The sequence below is a fragment of the Anomaloglossus baeobatrachus genome, chromosome 5 (assembly GCF_048569485.1).
Source record: "Anomaloglossus baeobatrachus isolate aAnoBae1 chromosome 5, aAnoBae1.hap1, whole genome shotgun sequence".
In the NCBI taxonomy this organism is placed as follows: Eukaryota; Metazoa; Chordata; class Amphibia; order Anura; family Aromobatidae; genus Anomaloglossus; species Anomaloglossus baeobatrachus.
In genome coordinates, this window is record NC_134357.1 from 32,958,841 (window position 1) to 32,981,123 (window position 22,283).

Sequence of the window (22,283 nt, forward strand, 5' to 3'; positions counted from 1 at the left end):
CCCACAAGACCTGCTGTATTCCGGGAACACCCCACAAGACCCACCGTATACCCGGAACACCCCACAAGACCTGCTGTATTCCGGGAACACCCCACAAGACCTGCTGTATTCCGGGAACACCCCACAAGACCTGCTGTATTCCAGGAACACCCCACAAGACCTGCTGTATTCCGGGAACACCCCACAAGTCCTGCCGTATACGGGGAACACCCCACAAGACCCGCCGTATACCGGGAACACCCCACAAGACCCGCCGTATACCGGGAACACCCCACAAGACCCGCCGTATACCGGGAAAAACCCACAAGACCCGCCGTATACCGGGAACACCCCACAAGACCCGCCGTATACCGGGAACACCCAACAAGTCCTGCCGTATACCGGGAACACCCCACAAGACCCGCCGTATACCGGGAACACCCCACAAGACCCGCCGTATACCGGGAAAAACCCACAAGACCCGCCGTATACCGGGAACACCCCACAAGACCCGCCGTATACCGGGAACACCCAACAAGTCCTGCCGTATACCGGGAACACCCCACAAGACCCGCCGTATACCGGGAACACCCCACAAGACCCGCCGTATACCGGGAAAAACCCACAAGACCCGCCGTATACCGGGAACACCCCACAAGACCCGCCGTATACCGGGAACACCCAACAAGTCCTGCCGTATACCGGGAACACCCCACAAGACCCGCCGTATACCGGGAACACCCCACAAGTCCTGCCATATACCGGGAACACCCCACAAGTCCTGCTGTATACCAGGAACACCCCACAAGTCCTGCCGTATACCGGGAACACCCCACAAGTCCTGCCGTATACCGGGAACACCCCACAAGTCCTGCCATATACCGGGAACACCCCACAAGACCTGCTGTATTCCGGGAACACCCCACAAGACCCACCGTATACCCGGAACACCCCACAAGACCTGCTGTATTCCGGGAACACCCCACAAGACCTGCTGTATTCCGGGAACACCCCACAAGACCTGCTGTATTCCAGGAACACCCCACAAGACCTGCTGTATTCCGGGAACACCCCACAAGTCCTGCCGTATACGGGGAACACCCCACAAGACCCGCCGTATACCGGGAACACCCCACAAGACCCGCCGTATACCGGGAACACCCCACAAGACCCGCCGTATACCGGGAAAAACCCACAAGACCCGCCGTATACCGGGAACACCCCACAAGACCCGCCGTATACCGGGAACACCCAACAAGTCCTGCCGTATACCGGGAACACCCCACAAGACCCGCCGTATACCGGGAACACCCCACAAGACCCGCCGTATACCGGGAAAAACCCACAAGACCCGCCGTATACCGGGAACACCCCACAAGACCCGCCGTATACCGGGAACACCCAACAAGTCCTGCCGTATACCGGGAACACCCCACAAGACCCGCCGTATACCGGGAACACCCCACAAGACCCGCCGTATACCGGGAAAAACCCACAAGACCCGCCGTATACCGGGAACACCCCACAAGACCCGCCGTATACCGGGAACACCCAACAAGTCCTGCCGTATACCGGGAACACCCCACAAGACCCGCCGTATACCGGGAACACCCCACAAGTCCTGCCATATACCGGGAACACCCCACAAGTCCTGCTGTATACCAGGAACACCCCACAAGTCCTGCCGTATACCGGGAACACCCCACAAGTCCTGCCGTATACCGGGAACACCCCACAAGTCCTGCCATATACCGGGAACACCCCACAAGTCCTGCTGTATACCGGGAACACCCCACAAGTCCTGCTGTATACCGGGAACACCCCACAAGTCCTGCCGTATACCGGGAACACCCGACAAGTCCTGCCGTATACCGGGAAAAACCCACAAGACCCGCCGTATACCGGGAACACCCCACAAGACCTGCCGTATACCGGGAACAGCCCACAAGACTTGCCATATACCGAGAACACCCCACAAGACCTGTCGAATACCAGGAACACCCCACAAGACCTGTCGTATACCGGGAACACCCCACAAAACCTGCCATATATAAGGAACACCCCATATAGCCTGCTGTATGCCAGGAACACTCCACGAGACCCGCCGTATACTGGAAACAGCCCACAAGACTTGCGATATACCAGGAACACCCCACAAGACCTGCTGTATACCGGGAACACCCTATGAGACCTGCTGTATACCGGGAACACCCCACGAGACCTGTCGTATACCGGGAACACCCCACGAGACCTGTCGTATACCGGGAACACCCCACAAGTCCTGCCGTATATCGGGGAGAACCCCACAATACTTGCGTATATTGTGAACACCCCACAAGACCTGTTGTATACTGGAAATACCCCACAAGCCCTGCCGTATACCAGGAGTCTCCCAGTATATAATTGTACTCTCCCAGTAAATTCCTATATTTCCCTGCTTATCACGTTTCTCTATATTTTCTGCTGTTGTAGACAGGTGTCCTTACTTATCATCTGGTTCTGGACAATGATCTCTGTTCTTAAAATTGAGTTTGGTTTTTCAGAAAGATTAAAAAGCAAGAAAAAAAGTGCAATTACCTGAATTCACAGCTCCTTTATAAAATCAGAGAAATCAATGTGACCCCTAAATTGCTTCTCAGCCGACCGTGAGGCCGATGATTCACGCACAGACGCGGGGGGTTGTTCAGCCAGAAAATGATTTTGAAAACTGCTCCTTAGAATGATACAAAATAATAAAAAGAGGCAAACTAATAGAGATGAGAAAATTAAATTTGCCTGACATTTCACAAAAAAATCATATTCACCGGAATCCAATTTTTTAATTTTATTCTCACAAATCCAGTAGAAAGTCAGCCCCTCAGCTATGAAGAATACAAAGGTAAAGGCCCCGTCACACTAAGCAACATCGCTGCTAACGAACAACTTTTGTGACGTTGCTAGCGATGTTGCTGTGTGTGACATCCAGCAACAACCTGGCCCCTGCTGTGAGGTCGTTGGTTGTTGCTGAATGTCCTGGGCCATTTTTTAGTTGTTGCTGTCCCGCTGTGAAGCACAGATCGCTGTGTGTGACAGCGAGACAGCAACAACTAAATGTGCAGGCAGCAGGAGCCGGCTTCTGCGGAGGCTGGTAACCAATGTAAACATCGGGTAACCAAGAAGCCCTGTCCTTGGTTACCCGATATTTACCTTTGTTACCAGCCTCCGCCGCTCTCACTGCCTGTGCTGCCGGCTCCTGCTCTGTGCACATGTAGCTGCAGCACACATCGGGTTAATTAACCCGATGTGTGCTGTAACTAGGAGAGCAAGGAGCCAGCGCTCAGTGTGCACTGCTCCCTGCTCTGTGCACATGTAGCTGCTGCACACATCGGGTAATTAACCCGATGTGTGCTGTAACTAGGAGAGCAAGGAGCCAGCGCTAAGCATTGTGCGCTGCTCCCTGCTCTGTGCACATTTAGCTGCAGCACACATCGGGTAATTAACCAGATGTGTGCTGTAACTAGGAGAGCAGGGAGCCAGCGCTCAGTGTGCACTGCTCCCTGCTCTCTGCACGTGCGGTGGTAACCAAGGTAAATATCGGGTTGGTTACCCGATATTTACCTTAGTTACCAAGCGCAGCATCTTCCACGCGGCGCTGGGGGCTTGTCACTGGTTGCTGGTGAGCTCACCAGCAACTCGTGTAGCCACGCTCCAGCGATCCCTGCCAGGTCAGGTTGCTGGTGGGATCGCTGGAGCGTTGCAGTGTGACATCTCACCAGCAACCTCCTAGCAACTTACCAGCGATCCCTATCGTTGTTGGGATCGCTGGTAAGTTGCTTAGTGTGACGGTACCTTAACTGTGAATAAAGACCCAGCCAACTAAGCGGAGGCTGCACGGGCAAGATGGGGGCCAAAGAAAGGCGAGTATGAATTTTTTTAAAAAAATTAATTCTCCTTTTTTATGAGAGACCCCAGAAGGTTAATAAGACACATCTACACTGTGTGCAGACTTATTAGGCAAATGAGTATTTTGATCACATGATACTTTTTATACATGTTGTCCTACTCCAAGCTGTATAGGCTGAGAGCCAACTACCAATTAAGTAACTCAGGTGATGTGCATCTCTGTAATGAGGAGGGGTGCGGTGTAATGACATCAACACCCTATATACGGTGTGCTTAATTATTAGGCAACTTCCTTTCCTTTGGCAAAATGGGTCAGAAGAGAGATTTGACGGGCTCTGAAAAGTCTAAAATTGTGAGCTGTCTTGCAGAGGGATGCAGCAGTCTTGAAATTACCAAACTTTTGAAGCGTGATCACCGAATAATCAAGCGTTTCATGGCAAATAGCCAACAGGGTCGCAAGAAGCGTGAGGGGCAAAAAAGGCGCAAAATAACTGCCCATGAATTGAGGAAAATCAAGCATGAAGCTGCAAGATGCCATTTGCCACCAGTTTGGCCATATTTCAGAGCTGCACATACTCAGGGACATGACCAAGGTAAGGAAGGTTGAAAAACCACCACCTCTAAACAAGAAACATAAGATAAAACGTCAAGACTGGGCCAAGAAATATATTAAGAATGATTTTTCAAAGGTTTTATGGACTGATGAAATGAGAGTGACTCTTGATGGGCCAGAGGCTGAATCAGTAAAGGGCAGAGAGCTCCACTCCGGCTCAGACACCAGCAAGGTGGAGGTGGGGTACTGGTATGGACTGCTACAGGGGTGGGATTCAGCCGGTTCTGTCCGGTTCAGGAGAACCGGTTGTTAAAATAGCAGCCAGTTTCCCGAACCGGCAAGAAACAGCTCCAGCGATCCGGTTCCCTGTATTCATCTGTGTTAGTGTCTTTAAGACACTAGCACAAATGAATCCCCGTACCTCCGTACGTGCCGCACTTCCGGGTACAGTGGAGCCTGTCTGTTCCCTGACCCGGCGTGCAGCGACGCGCTGACGCTGCAGAGAGGTCACGGCAGTGTGAGGAGGGAGCTCCTCCTACTGCCGTCTGTCAGTGTGCAGAGTGCCGCGGAGGAGGACGGAAGACAGAGGAGAGGCCACCGGTGCTTGGAGCAGGTAAGCGCTCAGTGAGCCGAAGATGCAGGGAGAGGGGCTGCATAAGAGGACAGCTATATGGGGAGAGGGGCCGGAAAAGAGGGCAGTTATATGGGGAGACGAGCCGCATAAAGATGGCAGCTATATGGAGAAAAGGGGCTGCATAAGAGGGCAGCTATATGGGGAGAGGAGGCCGCAAAAGAGGGCAGCTATATGGGGAGACGAGCCACATAAAGATGGCAACTATATGGGGAAAGGGGCTGCATAAGAGGGCAGCTATATGGGGAGAGGGGCCGTAAAAGATGGCAGCTATATGGGGAGAGGAGCCGCATAAAGATAGGAGCTATATGGGGAGAGGGGCTGCATAAGAGGGCATCTATATGGGGAGACGAGCCGCATAAAGATGGGAACTATATGGGGAGAGGAGGCCACAAAAGATGGCAGCTCTATGGGGAGAGAGGCCTCAAAAGATGGGAGCTATATGGGGAGAGGGGCCGGAAAAGATGGGAGCTATATGGGGATAGGAGGCTGCATAGATGGGAGCTATATGGGCAAAGGAGGCTGTACAGATGGGAACTATATGGGGATAGGAGGCTGCATAGATGGGAACTATATGGAGACAGGAGGCTGCATAGATGGGAGCTATATGGGGACAGGAGTCTGCATAGATGGGAGCTATATGGGGAGAGGAGGCTGCATAGATGGGAGCTATATGGGGACATGAGGCTGCATAGATAGGAGCTATATGGGGAGAGGAGGCTGCATAGATGAAAGCTATATGGGGAGAGGAGGCTGCATAGATGGGAGCTATATGGGGAGAGCAGGCCGCATAAGATGGGAGCTATATGGGGAGAGGAGGCCACATAAGATGAGAGCTATATGGGAAAAGGAGCACATGGGATAAGATCTGCTGGGAAAAGAAGCCATGATGGGATGGGATTTGTAGGGGGAAAGGAGCCACATGGAATGGGATCTGTAGGGGGGAAAGAGGCCATAATGGAATGGGATCTGAAGGGGAAAGGAGCCACATGGGATGGGATCTGTAGGGGGGAAAGGGGCCATTATGGGATGGGATCTGCAGGGGAAAGAGACCACATGGGATGAGATCTGTATGGGGAAGATCGTCCGTTCCAATTTTAGCAGGGCTCCTTTAGTAATAATTTTTAAAAATTGTAGAAAAAACGTTTAATACAATAAGGCTATGTGCGCACTTACCGGATTTTGCCGCGGATTTTCCGCGGATTTGCTGCATGTTTCGCTGCAGAAAATGTTCATAACATCTCTGCAGTGAATGACCAGCAAATCCTATGGAGAAAAAAAATCCTGTGCGCACTGGGCGGAATTTGACAGCTGCATGTTTTGCTGCGGGAATCCCGCAGCAAAAACAAGTGCATGTCACTTCTTTTCCGCACATCGCTGCGGGATTTCACTCCATTGACTCAATGTTAATCATGAAATCCCGCAGGGAATAACGCAGGCAGCAAATTCTGTGCGGTTCACTGCGTTTTCCTGCGTTATTCCCTGCGGTATTTTGCGGTTTACCTCCGGTAATGTACATCGCCTGTCTGCGGTTTGCAGGGAAGTGATGTCATTACAGGAAGAGGAAGCAAAGCAGAGAGTAAACACAAACACACAGATCACACACACACAGACATCACAGACATAGAACACAGACACAGACACACAGAACACATAGACACAGACACATAGAACACACATAGAAAGAAAACGGAAATATAGAAAACAAAGAACGTGGGTTCCGCTGCATATTTACCGTCCAGCCGAGGTAAGCACACAGCGGCGGCCCGGTATTCTCAGGCTGGGGAGGGAGAGGGGCAGGGTTAATGTCCCCCGCCTCACTCCCCCTCCCGCAGCCGAGAATATCAGCCGCAGCTGCCCCGGCACTGTCGCATGCATTATGCGGCAATACCGGCGTGTCCCCGGCTCTTGTTGCCGCCGTGTAGCAGTGGCAGCAAGGTAATACAAGGGGTTAATGATGGTGGGGGACCACCGCCATTAACTCCATGCTTGATCATGGCAGCGTCTATGTGACAGCTGACATAATCAACCCGTAAGTAAAGTGAAAAAAACACACACACCGAAAAATCCTTTATTTTAAATAAAACAAACAAGCTTCGTTCACCATTTTATTAACCCCTCCCGCACCAAAGCTCCGGCGTAATCCACAGGTCCTGCGCTGCTTACATCCAGCCGCGACTGTCACAGACACAGCGCTGAATGAAAGCAGCAGACAGCAGAGGTAATTACCGGTCATTTCCCACGGCCGGTAATGTGAACTCACTGCCGACCGTGGGAAATGCAGCGATCTGTCATCTATCTATCCCTCTGTCTGTCTATCTATCTATCCCTCTGTCTATCTATTCTTCTGTCTATTTACTATCTCAGAATTAAATGACTTTTTTTTCAATGTGCTTTATTGCATTGAATGCAATAAAGCACATCCCAACCCGCACGCGGCAAAACCGCGGCAATACCGCGAATAATACCGCGGTAAAACCGCGGCAAACCGCATGCGGTTTTCGGGTGCGGTTTCCCGCGTTTTTTTACCGCGGGTGCGGTAATCTTTGAGAGCATGCGGAATTTTCTCAAGAAAATTCCATTTCCCAGTGCGCACATAGCCTATGAGTGACAGTGACTGGAACAACTGGTGCTGGACAGGAGAGTTACTGTAGAGGAGGGGAAGAAGGGGAAAGAGATTATATTTTAAATTACTTGTATTTTTTGGTTGAGGAAAGTGCGTGAAAATGGGTGTGGCTAACACAATGGTGTGGTAACAGAATGGGTGTGGTTTTCAACTGGGCGGAGTTTACAGAGAACCTGTTGTTAAAAATTTAAATCCCACACCTGGACTGGTATCATCAAAGATGAACTTGTGGGACCTTTTCGGGTTGAAGATGGAGTGAAACTCTTCTCCCAGACCTACTGCCAGTTCTGGAAGACAACTTCTTCAAGCAGTGGTACAGGAAGAAGTCGCTGTCGTTCAAGAAAAACATGATTTTCATGCAGGACAATCCTCCATCATATGCATCCAACTACTCCACCGCGTGGCTGGCCAGTAAAGGTCTAAAAGATGAAAAAATAATGACATGACCCCCTTTTTCACCTGATCTGAACCCCATAGAGAACCTGTGGTCCCTCATAAAATGTAAGATCTACAGAGAGGGAAAACAGTCTACCTCTCGGAACAGTAAGGAATAACGTTTGGAACTCCATTCTATGTCTGAACTGGGTGCAAAAAACCTAAAAAACATCACTATGGGGAGATAAGGTATGCACACCAGTGACTATGGAAGGGGAATACATGGAATAGCAGAAACTGCTGTGTGAATACTGACATGAAAAATTCAATAGCTATTTGTAAGAATGAAATGTGAAAAATGGAACCTGCATTACTGCCATGAATATATGAATAAAGAGAAATTTAGCTACTGAATTGATCAATGCAATAGAGCCCCAACACTACGCCAAAGTATTTCTCTACGTTGGGGTCCCTAGCTTGTGTGTGTCCTCTCATGCAGTTAAAAAACTTACCGTGTATGGGAGGCTGAGACCCAGGCTATATATACGATGTGGATTGGCAATAGGTGTGTATGGGGAGGGTTCACAAACGAAAAACTACTAACATTAAGGAATAACGTTTGGAACTCCATTCTATGTCTGAACTGGGTGCAAAAAACCTAAAAAACATCACTATGGGGAGATAAGGTATGCACACCAGTGACCATGCAGGTTCCATTTTTCACATTTCATTCTTACAAATAGCTATTGAATTTCTCATGTCAGCCTCCCATACACGGTAAGTTTTTTAACTGCATGAGAGGACACACACAAGCTAGGGACCCCAACGTAGAGAAATACTTTGGCGTAGTGTTGGGGCTCTATTGCATTGATCAATTCAGTAGCTAAATTTCTCTTTATTCATATATTCATGGCAGTAATGCAGGTTCCATTTTTCACATTTCATTCTTACACATAGCTATTGAATTTTTCATGTCAGTATTCACACAGCAGTTTCTGCTATTCCATGTATTCCCCTTCCATAGTCACTGGTGTGCATACCTTATCTCCCCATAGTGATGTTTTTTAGGTTTTTTGCACCCAGTTCAGACATAGAATGGAGTTCCAAACGTTATTCCTTAATGTTAGTAGTTTTTCGTTTGTGAACCCTCCCCATACACACCTATTGCCAATCCACATCGTATATATAGCCTGGGTCTCAGCCTCCCATACACGGTAAGTTTTTTAACTGCATGAGAGGACACACACAAGCTAGGGACCCCAACGTAGAGAAATACTTTGGCGTAGTGTTGGGGCTCTATTGCATTGATCAATTCAGTAGCTAAATTTCTCTTTATTCATATATTCATGGCAGTAATGCAGGTTCCATTTTTCACATTTCATTCTTACAAATAGCTATTGAATTTTTCATGTCAGTATTCACACCTCAGTTTCTGCTATTCCATGTATTCCCCTTCCATAGTCACTGGTGTGCATACCTTATCTCCCCATACCTCTGGGAGCAGTGTCTGGAGGCTGTGGTGGCTGCTGCACGCAATGTTGATTGTAAACAGATCAAGCAATGACAGAATCTATGGATGGTTGGCTGCTGAGTGTCATCATAATGAAAGTTGGCTATATTGGTAACTAATTTTTTTGGGTGTTGTTTTTTTTCCAAAACGTTTTTTATTGATTTTTCAAATTTGTAAAAACATGACAAGTATCATTGCAAAAGAAGAACATTCGTCTGACAAAATGTGACATAGAGGTGGGTGATACCCCAATTTGGAGTTCCATGTTGCTGTTCGATTTAAGATAGTATACAGTAACATTAAACCAAAACATAGGTAATGAAATATAATATAACATATGCAATACAATTCGTTAAATCTCTGTGTCGTCCCTGAATGATTTCAATTTTGCTAGCGTGTCTTGGTATTCCCAACCGTCTCGTCTCCCCCTCCCGCCAGAGCCCCCTCCTAGGTGATTCTCAGTTTACCCAGGCTGTCCTGGATATCGCTCAGGATATACCACTCCGAGTGAACAAAAGGTGCCATCAGGTTAATTATTTCTCCCTGTGTGAATTGGCTTTCAATAAAATGTCTCCATCTCACAAAAAACTTGGCTGTCAACCCATCTTTATCCCTCTCCGCTTCTAGTTTTTCCCACTTCAGAAGGTTGTGTAGTTCGCCCACAACCTCCTTTATGGATGGGCCCTCCCTTTGAATCCAGTGTTTTAAGATGCAACGCTTAGCTATCATGGCTATGTCATGCGTTATTGCGTATTTCCTCTTTTCCTGTGTGCTCGGTCCTCCTCCTCATGACTGAATTGTTTATTTATTAGAATCATAGTGCCCGCTTTTCTACCTTGTGCCGCTGCCCCGTAAACGGTGCCCACCCAATGTTTCTTCATGCGGAAAAAGTCCTCCCCCCCCAAGTGGGTTTCCTGTAATAAGGCAATGTCTGTCTTTAGTCTTTTCAGATGTCTCAATATCATTGCTCGTTTGTTAGGTGATCTCAGCCCTTTAACATTCCACGTAGTTATCTGTATCATGTTAACCTGTGTATTCTGCTTTTACTACTCCCTCCCCTATGGGCCCCTGCATCAAGGAAGACGAGATGTTCGACACTAGAATCACAGTTGGTACCACAAAATCGACACTCCCTTTCCCCACCTTGCAAATATAACAAATACAACAAAAAGCATGTAACTGTAAAACATATTTTCCCTTCCGAGAAATCCACGGCGTTTCCCGCCACGTTGGTGAGCTCCCCTATTCCTAGCCAAAATATGTAGCTCCCTAATCACCCCCCAAAAAATATATGTTCTATCCCCGGACTAACTTGAATAAGCCTTTGAAAATTATGCAAAAATTAGCACAGTATGTCAAAACCTCAGCAAGATTCTCCAGTCCTACTTATCTCTGACTCCAGGTAGCCATCAGTCCGCCCAGAACAGGCCCACTTCATTTGAATTTGGATGATGTTCCTGGACAAAGGAGAAAAAGAAAAAAAGAAAAAAAAAAGACCAAGGGGAGAGAAGATGGAGAAAGAAAGGAGAAGAACAAAAAAAAAAAAAAAAAAAAAAAAAAGAGGGGGGGAAGAGGACCCAGACTTTGGGATGTTTTCCTCTCTTTTCTCCCTTCCCCCTCCTCCTCTCACCTCCCCAACCCTCTCTCCGTAATGCATCCTCCTCAACGCCTCTCCCTGTTTGGGAAGAGAAAAAAAAAAAAACAGGCAAAAAAAGGAAAAACAATGAGCGAGTTCCAGTTCAGGTATCATGGTTTCTCTCCAAGGGTTGGTTCCTGTGTTCCAGGCGAGAATTATGCTGTCGACCCGGGCTTGGCCTCCTTTCCTCCCTGGTCTCGACTTGCTTTTGTCCCCCAAGACGTCCCACATCTCTTCCTGAGCTTGTGGGGGATCCTCTTCTATTATTCCCTTCTCCACTAGCTCCTTTTTCTTGCCTTTCTGACCTAGTCTTGTTGAGCTCTGCCATGAGAATGTTTTCTGCTTCTTTGTAGTCCTTGTAGTATACAAACGAGCCATTGGGGTTTCTAACTTTCAGTGTAGCAGGGTATAATAGCTGGCACTTTACTTTTTTGTTGTACAGAAATGAGCAAATTTTGGTAAATTCTTTTCTCCTTCTGGATACTTCCGCTGAATAATCCCCAAAAATTAGCAGTCTGTTGCCTTGATATTGTAGTGGACGCTTTCGTTCTCTAAAGGCCCTCAATATTTCCTCCTTATGCTTATAATCAAGGTACTTGACAATCACCTGCCTGGCTCTTATCGGGGTATTCTTGTTTGAGTTGTGGCCCTCTCCCTTATTCGCCTCCTGGTGTCTCAGTGGACCCACTCTGTGGGCTCTTTCAACTCTGAATTTCGCCTTTATGCCCAGGGCCTGCGGTAGCTCCAACTCGCATATATTATCCAACCGTCCAATCGACACAGACTCTGGCAACCCGACTATACGTAGGTTGTTTCGTCTCGATCTGTTTTCCAAATCGTCCGCTTTATCCTTCAAGTATTCATTAGATTTTGCTAGAGCTGCTATTTGTGCTTGCATAGCCAGTATTGTCTCCTCGGAGTCAGATATTCTCTGCTCTGATTCTGCCAGTCTAGAGGCATGGGCATTTATCTGCTTTTGCATAGCTGCTAATGATGTTTGTAGGGCTGCCTCAATAGCCACTTTAACCTCTTTTGACAAGTGTGATGTCACTTCTTCAGCCAGTTTTTTATAGTCCACATTAAGCTTTTGTGTGTACTTGTCTTGGCCTGCAGGTGGTGCTGTTTTCTTAGTTCTCTTTGTCTGGACTGGGCCACCACCTCCATCCCCCAATAACTTGCAGGCTTGTGATGTTGGTGTAGTAGGCTGCTTTTTGTTTCCTTTGGAAGGGGTACTATGAATTCTTGCATTTGACTTCCTGTGAGTCTGAGTGGGATTAATCTCCCTGTGCTGTTTGTCAGTTTCATCCTCCAACACTGCTGTGTCTTTGAGCTGCCCTGCTTTGTCTGCATCTTCTCTCCCCTCTGCCTCCATATCTCCTTCATCCTCCCATTGCGATCCACCATCATCAGTCCCCTGCATCCACCTCTCTCCTGCTGTGTCCTCCTGTGACTCCTCGCTCATATCTTCCTTATCTCCTGTCTCCTCGCTCATATCTCCCTTATCTCTCCCCTTCCAGCTCTGTGTTTGCTTTTCTGTGTCTCTCACCATGCGTTCAGGCTCCTCCCCCATCAGGCTCGGCGCCATTATCTTATCTTCTCCTCTGTCCATATCAAAGCTTCTCCAGGCTGACTCACCGCTCCCAGAGCTTCTCAGGAGGTACCTTTCCATAGCTGGCTGCTTTAGGTAACCTCCTGTGCTGCTCTCTGTTTGGTGGCTAGTCCGGGGGGGTCTGTTTTTAGTCGGTTTCTGTGAGGGGTGGCAGGAGCTTCTCCCCTAAGCTGCCACCTCAGCCAGGACAGGAACAGGAAGTTGTTCTGGGTGTTGTTTTTGCATGTCAGAAATGTTTATTCTAAATTTTGTGCAGTTATATTGGTTTACCTGGTGAAAATAAATAAGTAAGATGGGTATATATTTGGTTTTTATTAAGTTGCCTAATAATTGCACAGTAATAGTTACCTGCACAAACAGATATCCTCCTAAGATAGCCAAATCTAAAAAAAAAAACCCTCCAACTTCCAAAAATATTAAGCTTTGATATATATGAGTCTTTTGGGTAAATTGAGAGCATAGTTGATGATCAATAATAATAAAAAATCCTCTAAAATACAACTTGCCTAATAATTCCGCACACAGTGTAATTCACATGGAATAATTTTGCTGCATTCAAGTTTTCTTACGAAATTGGATCAATTTGAAGAATTTGAATTTCAGCTTTTCAATCCTCCACAAACAATACGCTCAATGCTGTGATGACTTGTTGAGCCAGACATTTGACCTCTGCAGCCCATCACTAGGCATAGCACAGCAATTGACTTGCAGCAGCGTTCACACCTACATGAGAGGGAGCAGGAAGTAGACACTGGCAAGCAACACAAAAAGAGTCAGAACAGGAGCAGCGGGGACTTCTATGGTAAGAATGATGTATTTTGTTATTTTATAACACTGTAAGCCGGTTTCAAAATACTTTTTTCTAGATGGAAAATCCCTTTAAGTTCATCATCAATGTCACAACGGCCAGGGTCCGAAACCCCGCACCCCCACCGATCAGCTGCTCTCGGTGCTGGCAACAGTAGCAGGCAGCCAGTAATGCTCAGTTCCGGTGTTGCTCCGTCTTCTGATAGTGGCCGCAGTCGGGTACTGCACGTCCGCCTCCTATTGATCTGAATAGTAGGTGGATTTGTAGTACCGGGCCACGGCCACTATCAGAAGACAGAACAGCTCTGGAACTGAGCATTTCCGGCTGTTGCCGCTGGTACAGAAAACAGCTGGTCAGCGGGAGTGCCGGGTGTTGTACCCCAGCCGATCTGACATTGATGACCTATCCTAGGGTATGGGCCATCATGAAAAAGTAGGGAACAACCCCTTTAATCTGTGGATATTATTTGAAGCCTCACCCACATGCTCTGGTTACTTTTTGTTACAGGTGGAGCCAGATTTAGGCATTGTCCAGATTTATGTAAATCAAGTGTAAAGTGGGATTCCGATTTACCGAACTTACCACCTAGCTACTGGGACCCCCATTAATTGCCCAAAAGAAGTAGCTCTTTGTATTCAACTCCTCACGCAGGTTACCTGTTCTGTTAAACTGAAGTTGCCGAATAAAGATATCGTTTACATGCATCTGCTAAAAACCTATCCATATCATGTGCATGGCTGGTTACAAGGCAGTGGTCTAATGTAAACCCTCTCTAAAACACTTTAGGTAGTTGTTGGCCAAATGATGGTTCAGCCAGCAGCTATCTCGCCTGATTCTCCTGCACAGGAGCTTTGTGTTCTCTACTGGGCATATCTGGTACTAGCTTATGTCTTGGAGAACGGAAAGATGTGCAATCAAAAATTGGATAGGGCGGGTCCTTAGCTCGCATGACATCATCAAAGGACAGTTGGGATTCCCCCATACACACTATCTTTGGTTTCAGTGCATGGGTGCCTTTAGACCCCCATTGTTTAGATATTGGTGGCACAGCTGACAGGTGGCCATAAACATTAGATAGAAGTAACCCACACTCTCCAATTTTGGCAGAACCAACCAATGTATATCAGTGGTTAGAATGGTTGTACATCTTGGGTTTCAAAAGGCAGCAGCTTACTCTCTTCTCTCCTGTACACAGGATTATTGTGTTCTCCATGAGAGAGCCACCACCAGAGATTTCTGGCTGCAGCTTATATTTTGGAGAATTGAAAGATGTGTAATATAAAATTGGACATGCTGGTTCCTTAGCTCCTTCAAAATCATCAGAGTATAGTTGGGATTCCCTCGTACACACTGTTTGTTCACTGCATGGGTGCCTGTAAACCTCTTCTGATTAGATATTGGTGGCACAACTGAAAGGCAGCCATACACATTGGATGGAAGTCGACCAAACCCTCCAATTTTGGCTGAACTAACCAATGTATGTCAGGGGTAACAATGGTTGGACACCATGGGGTTCAAGAGGCAACAGCTTACTCCCTTCTCTCCCGTACACAGGAGTGTTGGGTTCTCCATGAGAGAGCCACCCCCGGGCATTTTTGGCAGCAGTTTATGTCTTGGAGAATGGAACAATGTACAGTCCAAAATTGGATATGTTGGGTCCTTAGCTCCCCTGACATCATCAAGGGACAGTTGGGATTCCCCCCGTACACACTCTCTGTGGGTTCAGTGCCTGGGTGCCTTTAGACCTCCAGTGATCAGATATTGGTGGCACAGCTGAATGGCAGCCATACACATTAGTTAGAAGTCAACTAAACCCTCCAATTTTGGCTGAACCAAGCATTGAATGTCAGGAGTAACAATGGTTTGGCACCTTGGTGTTCAAAAGGCAGCAGCTTACTCCCTTCTCTCCCGTACACAGGAGTGTTGGGTTATCCATGAGATTGCCACCACCGGGCATTTTTGGCAGCAGTTTATGTCTTGGAGAATGGAACGATGTACAGTCCAAAATTGGATATGTTGGGTCCTTAGCTCCCCTGACATCATCAAGGGACAGTTGGGATTCCCCCCGTACACACTCTCTGTGGGTTCAGTGCCTGGGTGCCTTTAGACCTCCAGTGATCAGATATTGATGGCACAGCTGAATGGCAGCCATACACATTAGTTAGAAGTCAACTAAACCCTCCAATTTTGGCTAAACCAAGCATTGAATGTCAGGAGTAACAATGGTTTGGCACCTTGGTGTTCAAAAGGCAGCAGCTTACTCCCTTCTCTCCCGTACACAGGAGTGTTGGGTTATCCATGAGATTGCCACCACCGGGCATTTTTGGCAGCAGTTTATGTCTTGGAGAATGGAACGATGTACAGTCCAAAATTGGATATGCCGGGTCCTTAGTTCAACTGACATCATCAAGGGGCAGTAGGGTTTCTAACACTATATGTGGGTTCAGTGCCTGGGTGCCTTTAGACCTCCACTGATTAGATATTGGTGGCACAGCTGAAGGCAGCCATACACATTAGATGGAAGTCAACCAAACCCTCCAATTTTGGCTGGAGCAACCAATGTATGTCAGGGGTAACAATGGTTGGACACCATGGGGTTCAAAAGGCAGCAGCTTTCTCCCTTCTCTCCCGTACACAGGAGTGTTGGGTTTTCCATGAGAGAGCCACCCCTGGGCATTTTTGGCAGCAGTTTATGTCTTGGAGAACGGAACGATGTACAGTCCAAAATTGGATATACTGGTTCCTTATCTCCCCTGACATCATCAAGGGACAGTAGGGTTTCTCACACTATATGTGGGTTCAGTGCCTGGGTGCCTTTAGACCTCCACTGATTAGATATTGGTGGCAGGAAATAATAAATGAACAGACAAAATACATATTTTTTTTTCTTTTATTAAATATAAAAATACAATCGTCAGTGTTTAAAAATATCAATAAAAATTGTAACAGAGAAAAGTCCTGTCTGTTTCCCACAAGAGCCACAATGACCCCTTCATTCACTAGAATAGCTCTGATCCACAGAAAATACCGATATGTCCACTCCACACACATAACAATACGTGCCGCCATTATTCGCATGCTATGAAACGATGGAATTACAGAGCTGAATTCATAATACCGGGCTCCTCGCCAGTCATGAAAGCCACATTATAAATATAAAGGTCAGACAGAACATATCACAATAGCCATTTGTAGGAAACATCCAAACATTTTATAGAAATCATCCTATGTACATTTGTCGTCCTTGGAATTAATTGAGGGAAGTCCATTGGTTCTTGGATTAAAGGGTCATCATGAGTTTACAAAAATCATGGCTTCCAGAAACAGCGCCACTTTTATTCACTTTTTTGATAAATTGCAAAGGAGCATATCCCCCATTCATTTTTTTAATACTGTCTCTACTCTCGGTTCCCCCCCCCCCCCCATTGGATATGTTCACACATTCAGAATTTGCTTCTAACAAAATGATTACAAAGATTTAATGCCCAAATGTGAAATTAACACTCGGATTTCTGCCATGAATGTTCCAGCTTCTCTTTTAAAGGATAACCCCCAACTGTTTGCTATGTGGCGTTTCTGAGCATACTGTGCTTTCTCATTATTCTCCTGCAGCACAAATATAATTCTGAGCAGAACTTTTCAAAAGTAAGTGAATTGGGTATAAAATACCCAATTTACTTCAATTAAATGCCAAAAATTGACAGGTTTGATAATGATTTAGTTCCTGAGTCTAGATTGAAAGGGGTATTCTCAAGATGTCATTTAAAGAGGCCCAACCACCAGGATTTTCATATATAAACTAAAACCAGTGCTATACTGGCGCTATCATGCTGATTCTATACATACCTTTAGTTGTGAGATCGGATGTATAGTTTCTGAAATATAGGCAAGTAAAGCTTGTGAAATGCACTGTTATATGATGAGAGGTGCAACAGAATATCTAATAGGTGGGTCAGGTGTTGCTAGTGATTCTCACCCCTGTCTGCATGGCCTCTCTTTCCTCCCCCTGTCCTTCCTCACTTCCGTCTGCCTGTCCTTCTTTCCCCTGTCTCTGTTATTACAGGTTGGTTGGGGAGGGAGGGAGGAAGGACAGGGGGAGGAAGGATAGGCAGGCAGATGGGGGAGGGTTTTGCTAGTTATTCACACTCCTGTCTGCCTGCCTGTCCTTCATACCCCTGACTGCCTGCCTGTCCTTCCTCTCCCCTGTCTGCCTGCCTGTCCTTCCTCCCTCCTTACCTAAACGGTCGCTGCGGTGGAGTGGAGTCATATTGGCGTCTCTGTTCTCCAGTGCCGGCGCCTCCTCTTTCAGCCATCTTTATCCTCCTTCTGAAGCCTGTGTGCATGACGCATCCTACGTCATACACACTTTGCCGGTCCGACGCAGGCGCACTACAATATTTTGATCTGCCCTGCTCAGGGCAGATCAAAGTGCGCCTGCGCAGGATTTCAATGTCGGCTAGTGTGGATGACGTAGGATGCGTCTTGCACCTCGGCTTCAGAAGAAGGACAACAAAGATGACCGAAAGAGGAGGCCCCGGAGAGCGGAGACGCCTATATGACCCATCTCCACCGCAGCGACCGTTTAGGTAAGTATTATAAAGTTATTTTTACGTTCTACACAGCGGCCTGGGCTCTTATATACAGCATGAATGCTGTATATAAGAGCCCTCTGGTGGTGGCCACAGCTTATAGGTCCCAAATCTGGTGACAGGTTCCATTTAAGAGCTATATAAGTGATTTTTTTTTATCTTACTTTAGCTTTTCAATGACTACTCATTGAGAGACATGGAAAATATCAAAGAGAGTAACTGATTCTCCAGTTTTAGCAGGAGCAGGACCAACACAACCCACCGCAAATCTCAAGAAGGACCACTTCACTGCAAAAGGAGCTTTCAAGGCTTACTAGGATGTTAAGAATTAACCCCTCTTTTGGAATATAACCACTGTACTTTTGTTATTCATGATCTGGAGGTCAAGCTCCATGGAAACCAGGTGTATGCTATAAAAGATAAAAGTTCTCATTGCAGGAGAATGACAGCAGATAGAAAAAGCAAGTCAATTGCAAACTTGCTTATTTTCACTCTGTCTAATTAAAGCGATTTATAAACTTGAGGATACACCTTTAAATCCTTTTGAGATCTTGGATCAGTTATGATACACTGAAGGTGCTTTCGTAGTGCTAATCGATTCTCAGAGTGTCATATTTTGCTCATAGAGCTATATAGTGTAATTTTTTTTATCTTACTTTAGCTTTTCAATGACTGTTCATTGAAAAACATACAAAATATCAAAGAGAGTAACTGATTGTCCAGATTTAGCAGGAGCAGGACCAACACAACCCACCGCAAATCTCATGGAGGACCACTTCACTGCAAACGGAGCTTTCAAGGCTTACTAAATTGATCTTCAGTATACCTTCCCACAGGTCAGCTGTTTTCAGTTCCAGAGGCAGTCGAACAAGCACACAGGTCCAGACAGCGAGAACAGAGAGACCTTCCTTGAAAGCTCGAAGGCTGGGGATTAATAACTGCATCTCTTCAGAAGGTGAGCAGCTAATCACTCTATAAAAATTAACAGACTCAAAAGAGCTGACTAGGGTGTTTAGAGTTAACTCCTCTTTTGGAATATAACCACTACACTCTTTCATCCATGGTCTGGAGGTCAAGCTCCATGGAAACCAGCTGTACTCTATAAAAAATAAAAGTTCTCATTACAGGAAAATGACAGCAGATAGAAAAAGCAAGTCAATTGGAAACTTGCTTATTTTCATTCTACATATAAATAGCACATGAAGCCGGAATAGGACAGCTTCAATGACTGTGTAGTAGCCAATCTCTGGTACTGCGATACTGCGGATCAGCACCCAGTCACTTCAATAGAAGCTGAGCTGCGGTACCAGGCAAAGGCTTCTACCTGACTCCTTTCACAAAATAGCTGATCGCACCCCACCAATCTGCTATAAATTGCTTATGTTAAGCACTAGACATCAATATAGTAAAGCCAGAGCGACCCATTCAACTGAAGCTCTTGTAAATGACATTTCCTAACACACAATGGGCAGCAAAAGCAACAAGAGTGTCACTAGGCCATCACCACTAATATGTCCTGAAATTGAATGAAAAATTGATTTTTTTTTGTAAACTGAAAAGGCAATTAACTATGCGCTAATTACATTTTTTTTGTCTCAACCACAATTAAAATGCATTTCCAGAGCAGCCTTATATTCCATTTCAATGAAATGACAGTAATTCGGTCTCACATAATCCTGATAGAAATATGGCCATTATCTCTCTTCTCCAGTTTACAGCTTTAATGTGTTTTTTTTTCTTTTGTTCCACGATGCAATTAAACCCAGATTGTGGGAAAATCGTTATAAAAAGGCCCATTTCCACAATTTCTTATTACGTGACAGTCATGCAAATTGCACCTAATCCCTTTCAATATTTGCCTCAGTGTCAAAAAAATAGAAACCCTAAGGCACCGAGAAGTCCCCCGTTTCCATCACGTCGAGGTGTCTGAAAAATAAAAGTTTGGGGTCACTGCTCCGACTCTGTCCTAAAAATTCCTTCTGTTCCCCTTCGTTGGAATTTAGGGTCCACGTTGAACGTGTGCTGGGTGCCGACGTTAAGGAAGATCCACCAGACCGGGCAGAAGATGCTTGGTAGCCTTGATTAGGTCCATCTGCAGATTTCTCCAGCCGGGGGACAAGTGCTTTTAGGGTTTCCCTGCATGCGCTCCGGAAAGATGTTGATGAAATGCAAAACAGGATTGGGTCCAGAGCGCTATTGAGATACCAAAGTGGCAGAGAGAGGTAAGTCTTCAGCAAGGTGTAGACCTTCAGGACATAGGTGTTCCAGTTATCTATATAGATCTGCATGAGGGATGATGCGGTGTCGGGAAAATTGCAGAGGAAAAACGCCACCACTACTGCACCTGTAAAGAAAGAGATGTTGTTATAGAAAGCTGTATCACACATATATAAAATATAGTGCTTTTAGCGCCGGCATCCCAGCCTGTGGCAGAGACGCACTATGTATTTAAGGCACCCTCCCATTAGGGGAGGTGCCTGCGCAATGGTCCTAGTTAGTCAGTATCTCAGTCTGCTAGCTAGCTAGTTGTCAGGTCCCATTAGCCCTGTTTCCGTTGCCCTGTACCTGCTTTCCCATACCTGCCCGTCCTTGCCATACCCACCATTCCTGTCTGTACCAGCCTGCCTCAGTCATCCCACCTGTACCTGTCTATACCTGAGTCCGTCACCTGTCCTGGGGGTGGTACCTGGCGTCCGCCTTATGGTGGGTGCTTAGATAAGCCCCTCCTACCAAAGCGTAGGCCCGGTTTCCGCCTGTGGTCCAGTGGATCAATAAATCCCGTTCGCTGCCCCTACACTGGCCGCGAGCGTTAAGGCCCCATCACACACAGAGATAAATCTTTGGCAGATCTGTGGTTGCAGTGAAATCATGGACATATTGTTCCTTTTGTACACAGCCACAAAACATGGCACTGATTGTCCATAATTTCACTGCAACCACAGATTTGCCGCAGATTTATCTCTGTGTGTGACAGGGCCTTTAGGCTATGTGCACATGCTGCGTTTTTTTGACGCATGCATTTTTACCACGTTTTGGTGCGTTTTTGGCTGCGTTTTGCTGCATTTTTGGTCACTGCGTTTTTCTGCTTTTTTCCAATGCATGGGTGAAAAAACGCAGAAAAATGCAGTAAAGAATTGACATGTTAATTTTTTTTTTCAACTCAAAAACACAGCTAAAAAAAAAGCACTGTGCGGATAGCAAAAATTAAAACTCATAGACTTTGCTGGGGTAGCAAAGTCATACAGTTTTAAGACCAAAAACACACCCAAAAAAACATGCAAAAACGCCGTGAAAAACGCACCGTGCTCACATAGCCTTAAAGTTCTTGCCCTTGGCTTGTGTCCCGTATTTCTTATGGCTGAGCTGAAATACCAGACATTGCCTATAGACAAGAGTGGTGCTGTTTTGTGGTAACAGCATATCCTTTCTGTAATCTTTTCCCCCTAAAATAGTTAAAAAACAAAGTGGGCATAAAAACATACTTATGGAAAACCCCTTTAAGCCACATCTAGTTTGGCTAAAAAACATCACCAGGTTTTCAACAAGTAAAGGTTAAATTGGATTCAGAATATTCAGGTTCTACATATTTAGATCTCTTTGCTTGGAAAGTTATAGTTAATTCCGATCTCACAATGTCCTTAAACAAGGAATGCTGTTTGTCAGGGGGCTAGCAATGAAGAATTTTCTCAATGGTCACAGGACTTTCAGACAACTTGATATAAATTTATAAATAATCTGAAAATCACTTTATTTTGTGAACAAATTTCTTACATTTTGTCTTTCCCTCGAAAAATCCTTCCACTAGATGTCTCCCTGTGTAACTTGCTGTCAACTGCTTGTTGTCAGGTGTAATCCTCCAAAGCAGCAGAAACTCCTAAAAGGGATTACAGGGAAATGGGTGTCATGGCTTGATGTGGTCTTGGGGGATCTAGGATCAGAAGATACTTAACGCCCAAAAATGGCCAATTTTTTGTGAGCCCAACAGCTGATGTGCCATCAGTCTTTTTCATAAATATCAGGGTCATACCTTCTGATTGAGCACTCCTGCTCTTTAGCCTTAGGCAATTTTAATTCTTGATTTGCAG

General features: G+C 46.2%; 1 protein-coding gene across 2 annotated transcripts in view; it reads right to left on the reverse strand.

The window, feature by feature from the left end:
• Positions 1-18,070: 18,070 nt before the first annotated feature.
• The window catches only part of LOC142310742 (neurotensin receptor type 1-like), a 53,044-nt gene continuing 48,831 nt past the window's right edge, over positions 18,071-22,283 (reverse strand). For both annotated transcript variants that reach the window (XM_075348377.1, XM_075348378.1), the window contains exon 3: positions 18,071-20,542. In XM_075348377.1, the coding sequence (XP_075204492.1) occupies positions 20,082-20,542 (461 nt within the window). In that variant the 3' untranslated portion in view covers positions 18,071-20,081. The remainder of the gene's footprint in view (positions 20,543-22,283) is intronic.